Source organism: Protopterus annectens, chromosome 5.part0 (genome assembly GCF_019279795.1).
Source record: "Protopterus annectens isolate FY-2018-M chromosome 5.part0, PAN1.0, whole genome shotgun sequence".
Taxonomy (NCBI): domain Eukaryota; kingdom Metazoa; phylum Chordata; order Ceratodontiformes; family Protopteridae; genus Protopterus; species Protopterus annectens.
The window spans coordinates 1764948335-1764965047 of record NC_056735.1 but is presented as its reverse complement, the minus strand read 5'-3'; the positions used below and the strand labels follow the sequence as shown (position 1 = coordinate 1764965047).

Genomic DNA, 16713 nt, shown 5'->3' with positions numbered 1-16713 from the left:
AGTTTGGCACAATGTTCTATGCTGTCTTTGAGGTTTTGGACATAGCTAAAAGAGGCCTTATGGTTGTCCTTTGGCTAGGATGTTATATTTAACTCAAAATTTGCTTTGTGTCTATTCAGTTTGATGAGTTTTTTTTTTTTTTTTTGGAGTTGCACTTCTTAACTTTAGCTATGACTTTTTTCTTTAGTCGTACAGCCTGTTTAATTTTGGATTCTACCAGGGTGGTGTGCTTTTTGAGTTAGATTTGGGCTTACTTATGATAGGCACAGCAGTTTCTACACAGTCACTGGTATGGCTGTACACAGCTTCTGCATATAATTCTGCAGAGGCTGATGTGTTACCTGGGTTTGGAGGGAACTGGAATTTTGAGAGGTTATCACTTAATAAAAGGTAGTTTGCCTTGGAGTAGTTTCTAACTGTTAGAGGGTATACTGAAGTTATAGAATTGCTTTGTATTTTGAAGGAGACTGCTGGGGTCGGGGCAGTTGCAGCATTCTCCCTGTAAATTTGTGGTCTTGTAGGATTCTCAGTTTATACAGGGATAGTTTAAGTTCCCCACGAGTATGGCATTTGGTTGCATGTTGAGTGTCTCCAATAGTAATAAGTATGAGGTCTGAGTTTCATGGGACATAGAGGGTGACCTATAACTTGCTAGGATAAGATATGGGACATAGCTATGGTATTCTGGATGTGGAGGAATGCCAGTGCGTCATCCTGGTTGACCAACCTAGAAGTATGTATGCTTGTAACTGATGCAGATCAAGACAACTCCACCTTCCCTGTCTGTGCAGCTGCTAGTCTAAATGTGTAAAAGGCAGTGAAGCCTCGCACTGTTGGGGTACACTCTGCATCTTTAAACAATGCCTCGGTAACTGCACTGATGTCCATATTCTCCGAGTTGAGGAGAGTTAGAGAGAGAGTGGAGCATTTTGTTTAGACTTCTGGCATTGAGCAATAACACCTTCAAATTTATTTGGGTAGATTTTGCTATGTTGGAAGGTTTATCAATTTGGCATTGCCTAAAAAAGCAGTCTGTGGGTAGGACAATGATTTAGCTAATATTCAAAAGCCTAGAAGGGACAGGTGCATACCATCTTTGGCAAAGCAACATGGTTTGTTAACTATGTCTTCCCATGCAGGCATATACTATATCCCCCCCTAGAATGACACCAAAAACTAAGCCAATTATTAAAGTCAATCAACTTCTGCTCGTATTGTGGCATCCCTGGTGAAGGTAAAATGCTGCTCAGTGTTAGGCACATGCCAGCCTGTGACACAGTCTCACAGCTCCATAATGTTTTTCTTCACATAGCCTAGGGAGGTATGCATCAGGTCATTTATACCTAAAATGAACTATGACTGCATCACATATACATCTGTGGTGAAATGACTCAAGTGCATCTGTAAGTTGGTGGATCTTGGCCCCAATAGGAAACGGACAGTTATTTTCTCCTTGTTTAGCCTCGTAAGTGGAGCATCAGCATGTCATACAATGGAGTTCCCTATGATTTGGGTCATGGGTAGAGTACTGACTTGCTTTATTGGCTTGTTAGTTGAGGATCGACAGGGTGTGGCTGCATGTGCAGTGTTAGGTGTCATTTTTGTTGAGTGGTTTTGGGTTTGCAGTCGAATGGTGATGATAACTTTTGCGGATGAAATGTCTTGGAGATCTTTGGGGTTTAGAAGGACTAGATTTAAGTGCTTCAGCATAAATAGGCCTATATTTGAAGTTTATACTATGTGTGGCTAGTGTAGTGTGTGTATTTCTGACAACCAGATTGTTATTATGAGTGCTTGCACTCAAAAGTTTTGTCTCTAGATACACTGCATACTTTGTTTATTTGAGGATTATATGCTTGTAAGTGAACATTAGACAACTGTTACACTGTGTCAAGATACCCATATTCACCAAATTGGCTGCAGAAAATTAGTAAAGAGCATATCCATGATGTCAGGTCCTTTATTGGGTGAGATACAAAGGTGAGGTGCAAGAGGGGTTAACAGTTGACTGACTTCCACTGCTTTTGGGACTAAAGGCTAGACTAGGCTATATAATATTAAATTCAAGAGGCAATGCTCCACAACATGGAAACTAGCTGCTGTATGCTACTCAATGTGTACAGTAGTTGCTCTACACTCACAGAGTTACTAGTACTGCTTTAGAGGTGGTTATACAGGGTGAATTTGACTTCTGGGTTTCTGTGTGCATATGGAGCACTACTAGCCACTGCTTCATGATGAGCAGCGGAGCACAAACACGTCAAACTTATACATATACTCAAATCAAATTGGCTTCTAAGCCATCTGGCCAATAAAACAACACAGCTTTCTTTTATATTTTCCAAATCAAACAGACCAGGCCACCACCTACTGCAAGCTAGATGTAATATTCTAGTCCTTTTAATATAAAAACACCACAAAAAGATTGCTTGAAAGTGTAATGTTGCCACAAAATAAACTACCTGGACAAGGCAATTTCAAATATTCATGACCTTTAAAATGAGTTAAAGTGCAAAATCAACAAATTAAGCAAAAAAAGTAGCAGCACTCTACAGTTAACTGAAGTACAAAACAATAAAATAAACCTTTTATCTGACAAGGATGGAGCAGGATTAATTCAGGGCCCTCTGAAAAGTGTGTCGAGGGCACCAAACAGATGGAAGCTGTGGGAAAATGAGCAGAAGACAATTTGTAGCAATGGAGGTTTACTCAAGAGCAGTCTTTGTATTATGCATCTATGGAAAACAATGGGTGGGAAATAAACAGTTTACACAACAGACAATAGCAATAAAAAAGGGGCGGGAGGGACATTTGGAAGTCAGATTATCATAAGTAGTGAAAACCAGACAGGCAACCTTTTAAAATCACAACAGGAACAGGTTGACAAAGACAGGGAAAATTCAAGCTGCAAAAAGTGGATTAGTAAGAGATGGGTCTAATCAAATAAAGCCAATACTGGAGCAGAGTCCTTTGACTCGAGTGACCCACAGTAGGTCACAATTTCAGAAACTTTAACGTAAAATGTCTCAGTGGGTTTGGGAAGACACAAAGAACAGAGGAAAACAGTAGCTAAAGAAACAGAAAGGCACTAGAGTGCAACTTTAAGCAGGTAAATGTTAAGCAGTATATGACTCCAGCAGCAAGAGTGGGATGTAAACATCTGTAAAAGCATCAAGGCATCAATCCCAAAGCAGAATTTATAACACTGACACTACTGCAATCCCACTACAGACTAAGGCACCAGGCTATGCAGAAATCTACAGGTAATACTGTTTATGGAAAATGCAGTAATGAATGACTAAATGAGTCTCAGATCTGGCAGTAGCTCACAGTTCTGCCAGAACTTCAAATGAAGGTTAACACCACAGACAGAGTTCAACATAAAAACAGCTAGCTTTTACAAGCAATTCTACTTATGGAATTACAAGTGCAGTATAATGTACAAACAATGCTAAAATCTTCAGTAATTTGCAATCTTCTCACAACTTCAAATTAAGTTACAAGATTAAGGTCCCAGAACAAACTAAAAAATGCAGACAGACTTTTTTATCTAATGCCTAGAAAAAAATACAGAAAAGTACAAAAATGTATCACTACACATGTCACTATAAAAGCAATTTAAAATAAGGGAACAGAATTTAAATAAAAGTTTTCTTTTTTACCCTTTTTGGTAAAAAGCTTGTTTCTCACAGTTCAGGGTTTTCCATTCCACTCAGCGTCTTGAAAAAAAGACCCAGGGTGGGCATAACTCTGTGCTAGATATAGCAGACTAGCTCGAGAGATCCAATCAGATAAAACCAATACTGAAGCTCTAGTCCTATGACTTAGAGCTACAGGTCAGTGACCCCAGGTAGGTCAGAATTTCAAAAACTTTAGGTTAATTTTAATGATGTCGGTAAGAGCCCTTGGCATCACTTGAGGTTGGAAAATGTTAGAACAGTGTGTTGACCATGGAAACAGTGGTGTTTTATTGAATAAATGTAAATATACTCAGATGCACACAAACACATTTGCGTTACTGTAAATATAAGATACATACAGACACACATTTGTGCAAATGTCTAAATGCATCTATGTATTCATGTGTACACATAGTCGTTTTTTTATGAAGAAATACATTTCTAAAATCCTCCTTTTAATGAGCAAATCGAACTAGTCAGTCACATATCTGTTTCATCCGTTTCTAATGCAAGTCTATAAGCATTAAAAATATTAACAAAACACTAAAGTCATAATATACTTACCCACCACGACTGTGTCTGATGCTGTGCTTTGAGATTTTGTATGGAAGCATCCGCTCTCCAAGATTTTCCAAATTTCTCACTATTGCTCCTCTTTCCAGCAATGCCTCTACTGTACGTTTTAAAGCAGCAGCAGTCTCTGGCTGTAAAAATAATAAAATTAATGTAGCCATTTACAGAATTTAAATCTCTTACTGAGTAAACAGCATATAAGAGCTACATCAGCATGCATCTGGGCTTTTGGGACACTAACTTTGTGTATTTGATGGCATTTGTTTACCGGGAAAGTCCTCTTTGCCAAGATGAGTCAATTTTCGGTGAAGGCCCAGGGAGAATAGCTCCAATTAGCAACAAAAGAAAACTAAACAAAAGATCTAGCACAAGACTGACATAGCAAGTACAAAAACAATGAACATAAATTTGCATAAACGTTCAAAATGTTCAAAAGATGTAAATAAAGTTTTTGTGAAGGAAGTTACAGAATTTACAAAACAATAAGGAAGCAATAAAATATTCTTGAAAGGAATTTACATGGAATTAAGTAAATCTGCTACAAACCTCTTGACTTATGGGAATGAGCATGTTTCTAGTACATGGGTGCAATAACAGCGCACAGTGCAAAGCAAAGCACGACAATAAAAATCAAGATTTATTTGATGAGTGAAAGAATAAAAGGTAGAGTGGTAGGACCTTAAGAGTGACTAGATGTAAACACTATTTGGTTTAAGCAGCAGTATTGTCAAGGATTAATAGGGGATAGGAGGTGAGAGAGACAGTGCAAGGCAGAAGAAGGAGTGGACAGGAAGGCAGATGAAAAAGGGAAGGGGAGTGTACAGGAAGGCAGATGAAAAAGGGAAGGGAAGAGAGGAAAGAGGAATAAGGGGTAATGGAATTATGAGGAGGCAAGAGGAGGAATACAGCAAATAAAGTTGAGGAAATGGAAGGATTATAAGCAAAAGCTAGGGTTAAAGTATTAGGGTTAAAATTGGAAGATTAAGTAATGGCTGAGTGAGTAGAGAAACAGTTGCATATCCAACTGGAGAAGGTGGTTGTATATGGTAGCTTTAAAGTTGGAGGGATTTTGTTGTAAGCAGATGGATGGTGGTAGATTGTTCTATAGTTTAGCAATGTTCCATGAGTACACTAGTTGACCTGCAGGTAGCTTGGGTTATGAACTTGAACAAGGTATTGTTGTTCAGAATGAAGAGGCCTGACAGGATTATAGAGGGTGAATAAATAACAGAGTGCAAGGCAGTCTTGAGGTTTATAAATCAATTTATGAGTAGTAGTGAGTTGAATAAGAAGTAGGTGGTGGCGGAATTCCAGCCAATGAAGTTGTTTTAGGGTAGGACAGTGGTGGGTAGAGTGGCAGCTATTAGTGATGAATTTAGCGATTTTGTTGTAGCAATTTCTAATTTTGTTTTCAGTGAAGACTGTAGATTAGTTACTAAAAGAGCACCATAAGTTAGAGAAGGTAAAAGATAAGATAGAGCTAAAGCTTGTTTGGTAGGGAGGGAGAGAAACGTATGTCTATAGAGAAGGAGTTTTTTGTGGGTCATGCTAATTTTATTTTGTATGTTAAGATCGAATTTAAGGTCATCAATTATAACACCCAACAATTTAGAAGAGGTCACCAACTCAATTTTGATAGAGCTAAGGGAGAATATTTCAAAGTTGGCTTTACTAACAGGAGAATTCTTCTTGGGAGTAAAGATCATAAGTTTAATCTTTTGGGGGTTTAAAGAGAGGTGGTTATTGTGGAGCCATGTTTCCACAGTAGAGAATGCGGCTTGAGTAAGTTGTTTTACTATATTTGGGTTGAGAGCAGAGAAGACTATAGTGGAGTTATCTGCATAGTGGATTAGGGAACCCTGTTGGCTAGCTTGGTAAAGATGGTGATGAAAATGTTAAACAGGAGTGGGCCTAATATTGAGCCTTAGGGGACATCTGTAAGGTTGTGGATGTAGGGAGAAATGGAGTTCTGCCATTTAACAACATGCTGTCTGTTAAAGAGGTAGCTTTTAAACCAGGTAAGTCACTGTGGAGAGAGGCCTATACTGCAGAGCTGGGAAAGGACAGGGTGAGAGATGAAATAGAAAGCCTTTGAAAGGTCCAAGAATAATGCTGATACTATCTTTCCAGATTATATCTAAGAAGGATATTAGTGCAGTATATCTACTATGTCTTGGACAGAAGCCATGCTGAGTAGGGGAATGAATTTTGTTCTTCAGAAGGAAATCTAAGAGTTGTTTTTGGATACATTTCTCTAGAATTTTTGAGATAGGGGACAGAATAGCAATGGGGTGGAAATCTGAGATGTCAGTTGAGGAGCCTCCTTTGTGCAATGGTAGAATTGTTGTTTTTTTTTTTCCAGAGCAAGGGATGTGAGATTCTAGGATAGATCTATTTATCAGTATGCCAATAGGGCAGGCCATGGAATCAGCTGGGAGGTTTTAGGAATTTGGCTGGAAATGTGTCAGTGGAATTAGAGCAGGATTTTAGTTTCTGAAGGAGTTTTTGATATATGAAGTAATGATGGGAGAGAGAATAAAGAGAGGCTGAGGGATCAGTTGGGTGAAGTTAGGAGGGGGAATATTAACAGATGGAGGGTGGACTGACAAATCATATACCTATGAACCTATAATGTGAGGCAGAGCACCCCGCTGGCCTTGTTCAAGAGGAATCTTGACCAATGGATGGGAGATCGCAGATATACCCCAGGGATTACTTCAGTGTCACTGCTTGACAGAGGCACAGCAAAATAATAGGCATAGTTTTATTCAAACTAAAGGGGTGGCGAAAGCCACATATCTATGGGCTAGGCTTATAAATGCCCTTGGGCAGATAGCCTAGTATGAACCTATGAACCTATGAACCTATAAGCAGATAATCCTAAATACAATAATCCTTCAGAACCATCCATGGTTACTCCTGAGTAAATCTTTCAGTATTTCATTCCCTCTTCTTCAGACAAGAATACAGTGCCCTTGACCTAAACTATATAACAGGATCTTTAAATTTCAAACTTCTTTTTTTCCATGTAAAATCCAAGAGCTTACTCATTACTACTAAGACGATGCAACCCTAGAGTGTATGACTAAATGCAAAACTTGGCATTCCTTGATACTGACCTCCACTTTACCATGTGATGACCATGCATGAAGTAGTATGTTTTTTTTTTTAAACTCACTGAACACAAATTAACTTTTTAGGGGTGACCTAAAACATGCTGTCTGGTTAAGTGACTTGCTCAGAGCCTCACTATTTGCAGATGAAACTGAGGAAATCTAACCCAAAACTAAAAGATGAAGCTAACAGCTCACAAGCCTTTGAGATAAAGTGAGTTTTTACAGAGCAACATCCCCATTTCCTTTAAACAGTCTAGACTGATCATCTACAGCATGTATGATGGTTAATAGAATCCATCAGAGCTACATAATCATAGGTATACAAGTTAAACAACATGGATCCCAACACAGATACTGCTACTACTCCAGTGTTTGCTCTGAACAATGCTGAACATGCAGAAAGTAGAGCTGTGCAACTGAACTTAACATAAAAGTAAATGATCAAACAGATCACTGTTGCAATAGCCTACGCTAAATGTGTCATACACCGAGGACCGATGAACTTTCAAAGCTAAAGGGCACCTACCATGTGCTCCAACTGTCAGCAACTCAATCAGAGCTCTTAAAACGAATAATAAACTGTTGAATAAACAAAGAACGCCACAGGAGCAACACCAACGTGAAACCAAACGGTATTTAATATATCAACAGCAAACACCACAATGCAGCACGACCGCTGCTATCCACAATACTGTGGATAGCAGCGGTCATACTGCATTGTTGTGTTTGCTATTGATATATTAAATACAGTTTGGTTTCACGTTGGTGTTGCTCCTGTGGCGTTTGTTTATTAAATCAGAGCTCTGTTGGAGCACAAAATGTTTCATATAATTTTTGCCTTGACAGAACAACGCTAGGAAACAAACCTAACAGTAAATTATACATATAGGGTGAAACAGTCAACACCCTAGCAACAGGAAAGAAAACAAGCAAATTGAGGGTCTGGAGGGAGGGGAGGCTACTGAAACAGTTATCTATTAGAACATCCACTGTTATGGTACGGTTACTTACACAACTGAAATATGTTCAGTCATAGAATATTGTTACAGTAGTTAAGCTAAATGGATAGATTACCATATCTTAGATAACTAACAGACAGAAAAGCTAATAAACTACATTTCGTCTGCTGCATAATTTGTACAGTATTTTATTGCTATGAACTAATCTGAATGGTTGTACTAAAATGGTCTACCTTACAGGGCCTGTCACACTGTTTGCAAATCTTTTTTAGTTAGTTTCACTGAATGAAAGGTATTAACTGGAAATTTTCTCCGTTTGTTAAACATCTGTTTGTTTGTTCTGATTTCCTGCCAAGAAGTATATCATATAATTGGTTTGCAGTTAAAAGCATTCTCTAGAGTCTCCTTGCTTCTTTACCTGTTTAAAGCGTTAATTTAGTGGCTCACTGCTGTGATAAACATTTCTGTAGAGTTTTCTGCCTAAGCTAGTAGCTTTAGTATGGTTTCCCACCATCCTTCCCTATTGTTGTCTTGTTCTTAAACTTGGTGGCTTTGCAGTTGCCCACCCCTACTGTAAATTTGATCTGGGACACTCCTCCCAGTCTAGTGTCAGTAGCTCAATTTACCCAATATAGAAAGAACATTTGAGAAGGCCAACCCACTTAGTTTAACCTTGAATTATCTTCTGCTTCTCCTTTCTCTCTTTCCACTTTACTAAAAAAAACTTTGCTAGAATCTACCATTGCTAGAATCTCGTGTTCTGACTGAGTGTGCTTCTCAAACTAAAAATACAGAGCAGATAAGTAGATTTTTTGGCACTTTTTAACTGTTCAGAGTTCTGCACGGTCTTAATTTTTGCTTGATTGAATTATTTATATATTTGCTGGCATTGTTTTCTAATACTCTAAGTGCCTCAGTTTTGATTTTTTACTAATTTACTGCTTTCTGCACTTTTTTAGTCCTTTTTAATTTAATTGCATTTATTTAAACTATATTTGCTTTAATATTGCTACACACTCAAGTGTGCTAGCTTGCACTGAACTTGGATTGTTTTTACTGCTGTTTTAACTACTTTTCTGTATAAAAAAAAAAGTTTTAAGCTTGCTTTCCGCCTTTCCTGTAACTAGTCTAGTCCAGATACAGATTTGCTGTATCCAGGACTGTTTGTAAGCTTCTGAGTTCCCCCAATGCCTTTCTGTGTTAGATAGAAGCCTTCTAGCTTATCAGTGGGAGGGGTAAGCACTAGGTAGCATATCTACCACAAGAGGAGTGGTTTTGGGCCCAGAAATTGTAGTTTATAGGCCGTTTGGGCAGTTTTTCCATCCCTTTCAGCTTTCTGGTTAAAAGTCCATGTTTGTGCTTGTTTAAGCTCCGCACAGCGGCACCGAGCTGAGGTAAACTATTACTAGTGCTGGAAAATCTGTTCTTCAGTTTTTCCCTTAGATCTTGCTAGTTCTTTCTCTCTTGCACTTCAAATAGCCTAACTGCTTTGCACTTCAACAGGTTTTTGTAGCAATTATTGTAGCACACCTAAGTGCCATCAGCACTAGTCATTCTTCATGGAAATAGCTCTAGTACTTAGTCGTTATGACCACCCCTCTTGGCATGATTAAAGGGCAGTTCCCTGTGCTTTCTCCTATTAACCTGGTGCACTTGGGCATTCTGAGGCAGTGTAGCAACTGCCTCATGTACACAGACAACCCTCTCCTCTTACCCCCCAACTCTTACACTTGTGAGAGATGCACTTATATCACTAAATTGGAAGCTATGCACTCTCCAGCCAAGACTGGACTAGCTGGTCAAGAGGAGAAGGTCAACACTGTACCACACCACACGGAACACATAGCACTTGAGAATACCCACCATCACAGTGCTCACAAAGAAACACAAACCACACACCCTTCGTGGAGGATCTCAATAGAAATTTACCCTAACAGCAGAGACCTCCAAGATAGAAATGCATTCTACCACCACAACACAGCACAAACCACAGGACACATAGCTCACCTCCACAGTCTGCCCCTCAACCCAAGCCCCTAAGACTAAATACCTTGCCCAATACACTAATTATAAGTGACTCAATAGTGAGGCGCACAGATGTTCCACTGACAAGGTTGAATAAGGAAAAGGTAACAGTATCAGGTGCCAGAATCTGAAACAACACACGCACTCAGGTCACTCCACAACAAGTACAAGTATGACTCTGTCATTATCCATGTGGGTGTGAATGACCTGAGATGCATCTCCCTGGACTACATGAAGAGACATGGTGGAGCTCTGTGATCATGTGGCCCAGGCAGGCATAACACTAGCCCTGAGCAGTATCCTACTGTCACCCACAATGATACCACACTACAAACAAAAAATGATTGACTTCAACAATTTCTGGTGTCATTCTAAGGGGATCCAGTATCTGTCTGCTTGGGATGACATGGCTGATAGACCTTGATGCTTTGCCAGAGACGGCCTGCATCTGTCAACCCTGGATTTCCAGGTACTGGTTAAGGCTGCCACCCCTATAGTGCCTTTTTTAGAAGGTGTTCTAAAGATCAAATTACCACCATAACAGTTACAAATAAATGCAATCTGAGGGTCATGCTGCTCAATGCTAGAAGTCTAAACCTCAAGACGCACTTGCTCGAAGCACTCCTCAAAATGGAGAACATTGACATTTGTGCTGCAATGGAGACCCTGTTTAAAGTGGCAGAAAGCACGCCTGCACTACCAGGCTATAACTCATTCCACACCTTTTGGCCCCGAAATATGGACCGCAGCTCCAAAGATGGGGGTGTCTCCATATTCATAAAGGATATGCACACTTCCAGACCAGCAGCTCAGCATAACATATGTGAGATACTTCAGGTACAACTAACACTGGGTAACACAGTGATCCAGGTCTTAGCCTGCTATAAATCCCCAACCATGTCTGTAGACTCTCATTCCACATTCCTAAGCACCCTGGAATATATCAAGATCCAACCCAACACTCTCATACCAGGAGACTTCAACTTATCCTCCAACTGGGAAAACTGCTCAGGCACCAATACACTGGCCCAACACTTCCTGGAATTCATCAATTACAATGTCCTGGACCAGCTCATTTTGACCCCCAACAGAGGAAGCAACATCTCTGATCTTGTTATTACTAACATGGATGACCATTGCTTTGCACCAATAGTCAATCCCTTCCTGGGCAGATCCGACCATAAACTTATCATAGAAATCCACATCTCACCCACGCCCCCCCCTCAAAGGTAACCACCTTGAAAAACTTCTCCAAAGCTGACTTTGGATTCCTAAAAACAGAGGTGGCTAACTTCATGGCACCCATGCCAATGGAAAATAGCTGCATGACTGCCGAATCATACACCAATGCACTGTACGAACATGTACTTAAAGGCATGGGACTAGCCATACCCAACAGAATTAAGATGCTCTCCTCAAAGAAAAAGGAAGGCAATCTGGTGGTCCTCTGCCATTAATAAACTCTACAATAGAAGGAAGAAACTGTTGCAGAAAAAGGTGAAGTCTCCAGACCGGAAAAAACTCCCTTATTAGCCTCAACAATACATTGAGATCCCTCATCAAATCCTCTAAAGCCAGCTATGAAGGCAAAATTGCAGCAGACACTAAAAACAATCACAAAGCTTTCTATAGTTGTATCATGAACCTCCACGACAATACCCAGATTTGCTCTGAGTTACTGTACAATGGTACCTCCTATAATGAGCCAACAGATATTGCCAACATACTGACTGACAGATTCAGTGCCACTTTATCCCTCTGTCCCCTAAAGAACCAATCTTAGTACTGGAAGAATGCCAGGCACCCAGCATTACTGCAGGACAAGTTAAAGCTGCATTGTCCAAGGCCAAGAATACAGCTTCCACGAGACCCGATAATATCCCCAGCTGTTTTCTACATGAACTACAAACAGAACTGGCACCACATGTGTGTGCCCTGTTCCATCACAGCCTCACCTCAGGCTTTGTCCCTACCAAATGGTGCACTGCTACAGTCATCCCTCTCCATAAAGAGGGGGGGGGCGATTACAGACCCTCAGAATTATCACCCCATTAGCCTGACAAGTCTGGTATGTAAAGCTATGGAGTGCATCATCATGGAGCTGATTAACAAAGATATAGGAAATCTCCAAACTCTAGACTCCACAACATTTGGCTTTATGAAAGGGAGATCATGCCTGCTCAACCTGGCTGACTTCTTTGAGTCAGTCACCAGGGCTGTGGATGAAGGTAAGGCAGTGCATACAGCCTACCTCAATCTGGCCAAGGCCTTGATACCATTCCTCACTCAGGAATTACTGATAAACTCACCAAACTAGGCATCAACCCCTATATCACTAGGTGGGTTGCAAATTGGCTCATAGATAGAAAACACAGTGTTAAAGTAGTGGACTCTTAAGTCAGACTGCCGACCAGTCACAAGTTGAGTCCCACAGGGATCAGTCCTGAGTCCTCTCCTGTTTGGCATCTACTTCTCAGAAGTTCAGGCCAACACAAAGGGACTCTCTGGCTGACTAAGTTTACAGATGACTGCAAGCTGGGAGCAATTAACTCTCCAAGTGATGCAGACATCCTATAAAAAGGCCTCACCGAGACCAATGACTGGTGTCGAAACCATGGCCTTAAACTTTAATGTCAAAAAATGCATCATCATCCCCTTTGGTAAAAACTCAGTTCCCACTAATTACCACATCGATGGGATCCCACTGAACACTGAAGGTGTTATAAGAGATCTGGGGATGCAGGTTAAAAGCAACCTCTCCTTCGACCACCACATTGTCACTGTGGTCAGAAAGTCCTATGTGGCACATCTCATTACTCAGGGTTTTGCATCTAGGAAGAAAGAGGTCATTGTCTCTCTCTGCTCTTTCCTCATTAGACCAATCATCTAGTATACCACCCCATTTGGCATGTACCTCTCTAGACACCTGCAACAGCTGGAGAGGCCACATAAGTACCTCACGAAGAGAATGCTAGGCATTAAACATGTCTTACATGGACAGACTCAAAAGACTCCAGCTATTCTCTGTCTCATATCACCTACTTAGAGGCGAGCTCTGCTTGACTTACAAAGCTATGTCTGACCCAGCTCTGGGAACTAACATCGGGCGGCACAATGCCAGGACACTTCTATGGCCATTAGCCTAGTACACACCTATGAACAACTCCAGGAGTCCATCAAGAATGTTTCTATTGTTATGGAAAAATATATTGTTTCATGATTATTCTTCACAAAATACACACTAACTTGCAGTTTCTTCACAAATGAGTCAAATAAAATGTTTATGTTAAACATATAATGGGATATAGGTGTATGATTATACAAAATACAGTTTCACATATGTTGAAGTTTTATATTTCAAATGCCTTACAACTGCATTCTCTTTTTATTACCTCATTATATTGTACTCACAGAAAATTGAAGGCAAAGCAAATGTTGAAGGGGTTAAGGGATGTTGCTATGTTTAAAATAGTCTGGTTTCAGAACCTAATGGAGGAAGGAAAGGACATAATATGCCAAGAATCTTTTGTAAGCACTGGCCTTAGGCTGGGGGATGAATTAATGCAAAAATGTCTGTAACAGTGTGTACGGATACTAAATGATAGACTGTCAAAAGACAGATTGTTAGGGCAGGTTGTCTGTGCTTTAAAAAAAAAAAATATCTGTCAAGTGTTCAAGTGAAGCGCTAAGTGAAAAGCACAAGTGCACAAATTATTTTAAGACTACATGATTTGTTAAAAGCTATGTTACGTCAAAGTTCTGCATACATGAAATTAATAAGAAAAGATATAGCTGTAATATTAATTTCCTTTGCTCTTTGAGACTGATCTGAAATTTTGTGAAGGCAGTCTCCCAGCACTGTTTATGAAATAAACCAGTACTTTGCACATCCCGAAGCATTATTCTTGACTCGAGACAGAAAAGGTAAAACTCTCAGTTATTATTTGTTGCACTTTAACATTTGGTGCCGCGATTCTGATCTAAACTTTGCTACTGCTGTAAAGCAGTGTGGAATAAATTACCAGGGCCAAGCACAGAAAGTTCTTCTGTGAACTTCACACTGTCTTGTAAGGAATAGTCAGAGATTTGGCTACTTAACTATTCAGGGTGTGCAAACAAAATGTTTTTTTTCCCCTCTGTTTTAGATAACTGAACTTAAAGAGGAATGAGTAAACTCTTTTGTTGAATGTCTGAGTTTGCTTGTTAGGTATAAGTAATTGTGGGAGGACCCCACAGAAATATTTATATATATATATATATATATATATATATATATATATATACACATATATATACATATACATACATATATATATATATATATATATATATATATATATATATATATATATATATATATATCAAACAGGCTCCACAGAAATTGCTCAATAGTGGGGAGACCCCACAGAAAATGAGATGCTTATACAACAAAAAGGGAATTTAACAAGGCCTTGTGTTGAGGGTGATACCTTCAGGACTAAAGGTAGAGGTATACGAGATGTTTGTGTTGTTTAATGTATCACTGATGTTTTGTGTCGTTTAATGTGCAACTAAAAAGAGAGAGAGGGGGAGAAAAAGTAAAAGTTAAATCAAGTTTATGAGCCTATAGCATGCTGGGACAGTGTGTGTGTGTGTGTGTGTGTGTGTGTGTGTGTGTGTGTGTGTGTGTTGTTAAATCAAATTCATGAGCCTAAAGCATGCTGGTACATTGGTGTGTGTGCTGGTAAATCAAGTTTATGAACCCATAGCATGTTGAGACATAGGTGAGACAACAGAATCTCTACCCTTTGCTCCCTGAATGGTGTATACACTGATGTAGGCATTTTTGCCCATTTTCTGAATTACCAGGATCCAGGATCTACAAGGCAAGTCTTAATAGGAAAAATGGGAACAAAGTTAAGCAAGCAGGATCAAATCCCTGTAAAAGGAGCACATGCATATTTTGTGTGTCAAAATGATAAAAAGGAAAGTTGTAAGTATTTAACTGAACAGATTAAATTTACTAAACATTGTTCTGGTGAAGTATTTCCATTAAATGAAACTTATGGTGAGAATAAATTAGAGAATTTGAAGGGTATTTTGCAAAAAAAAAAGTGAGGAACACTGGGCAGTATTTTATTCTTGGAATACTAAAGCTCTTAAAAGGGAAAGGAATCAGCATTAAGGGGATTACAAACTACTAATAAAAAGTTGCTACAACAGGTAAAAGAGGTTAAGAAGGCAGTAAAAGACCAGTAAAAAGGGATTTCTTTATTCTGTTTTGTCAGGTTTGGAAGATACTGGGGATATACATAAAGCAGACACTTCTAAAGAGGATGATAATCCTCCAGTAGCTACTGCACCACCACCCTATATGTACCAGTACGGGTGGCCTCTGTACATGATTCTGCTGTGTCTCAGACCCCTGCATTTCGGACAACTCTCCATTGGACACCAGATCAGTGTGGTACTATTATATCTCAACCTAGTTCCCCTGTTCAACCCTCATCTTCAGAACAGGAATCTGCAGTCAGGGAGGGTTTTTTTTTTCATCTTCTTCTTCCTATCATTTTCAACAAGCTTCTACCCCACCAACAAGAGTACTAGTATTTGACACTCACACATGCTCACAAGATAGGGTAGGACAACAGGCTATAGCCGTTGGAGAGGACCTTTTGTCACCTCTTAAAAAATTTTTGGGAGCTAATAGACAGCTTGTTCATTGCCCTTGGACCCCTACTGAACTGCATACTATGTCTAAAAGTTTTCCAAATATTAGGGAATATCCACTGAAGATTAAGATGGAATTAAAAACTATAATAAAAATGTTACAACCCTACTTTGACAGATTTAAACCAGCTGCTTTGGGTAGTTACTTCAAATGAAATAAGAAAACAGTTACTTGAGAAGGCTGAAATAAATTTTACTCTCACTGGGAATGCACTAATAGACAAAATGACAGCATTTTTAAATAAAATTACAAAAGTGTGTCAAATTAGGATTGATTGGTCTAAAATAGAGGCATATACGCAAAATAAAGGGAAAGCCCCTGCAGATTATCCGAGTCATCTTACAGCAGTGTTTGCTAGACATTCAGAAATACCAGTCCCAAAAGAACAAACTAAACCAGCTATTGCAGCTGTTTTGTGCAGGGTTTGCAAGCCCTTCTTGTACACAATCAAAGCAAGTGCTTAAAGACTGGAAGGAAAAGTACTTAGAGTCCTTATTAAATGCTGCACATCACCATACTGATTATGTCAGGGTAATGAAAAGAAATCTTGATCCTTTGCTGCCAAAAGAGCAAAAAGGACCCTATGTTAAGGTAAAAATAAATTCAAAGAGAATTCCTTTCTTGGTGAACACTACAGGCACTAGGTATGT

At 39.4% G+C, this 16713-nt stretch overlaps 1 protein-coding gene across 1 annotated transcript in view; it reads right to left on the bottom strand.

Annotated features, from left to right (window-relative positions):
• The window catches only part of LOC122801887 (sodium/myo-inositol cotransporter-like), a 483912-nt gene that overhangs the window by 193379 nt on the left and 273820 nt on the right, over positions 1–16713 (bottom strand). Inside the window, exon 3 of the mRNA XM_044071565.1 lies at positions 4245–4388. Coding sequence (XP_043927500.1) covers positions 4245–4388 — 144 coding nt within the window. The remainder of the gene's footprint in view (positions 1–4244; positions 4389–16713) is intronic.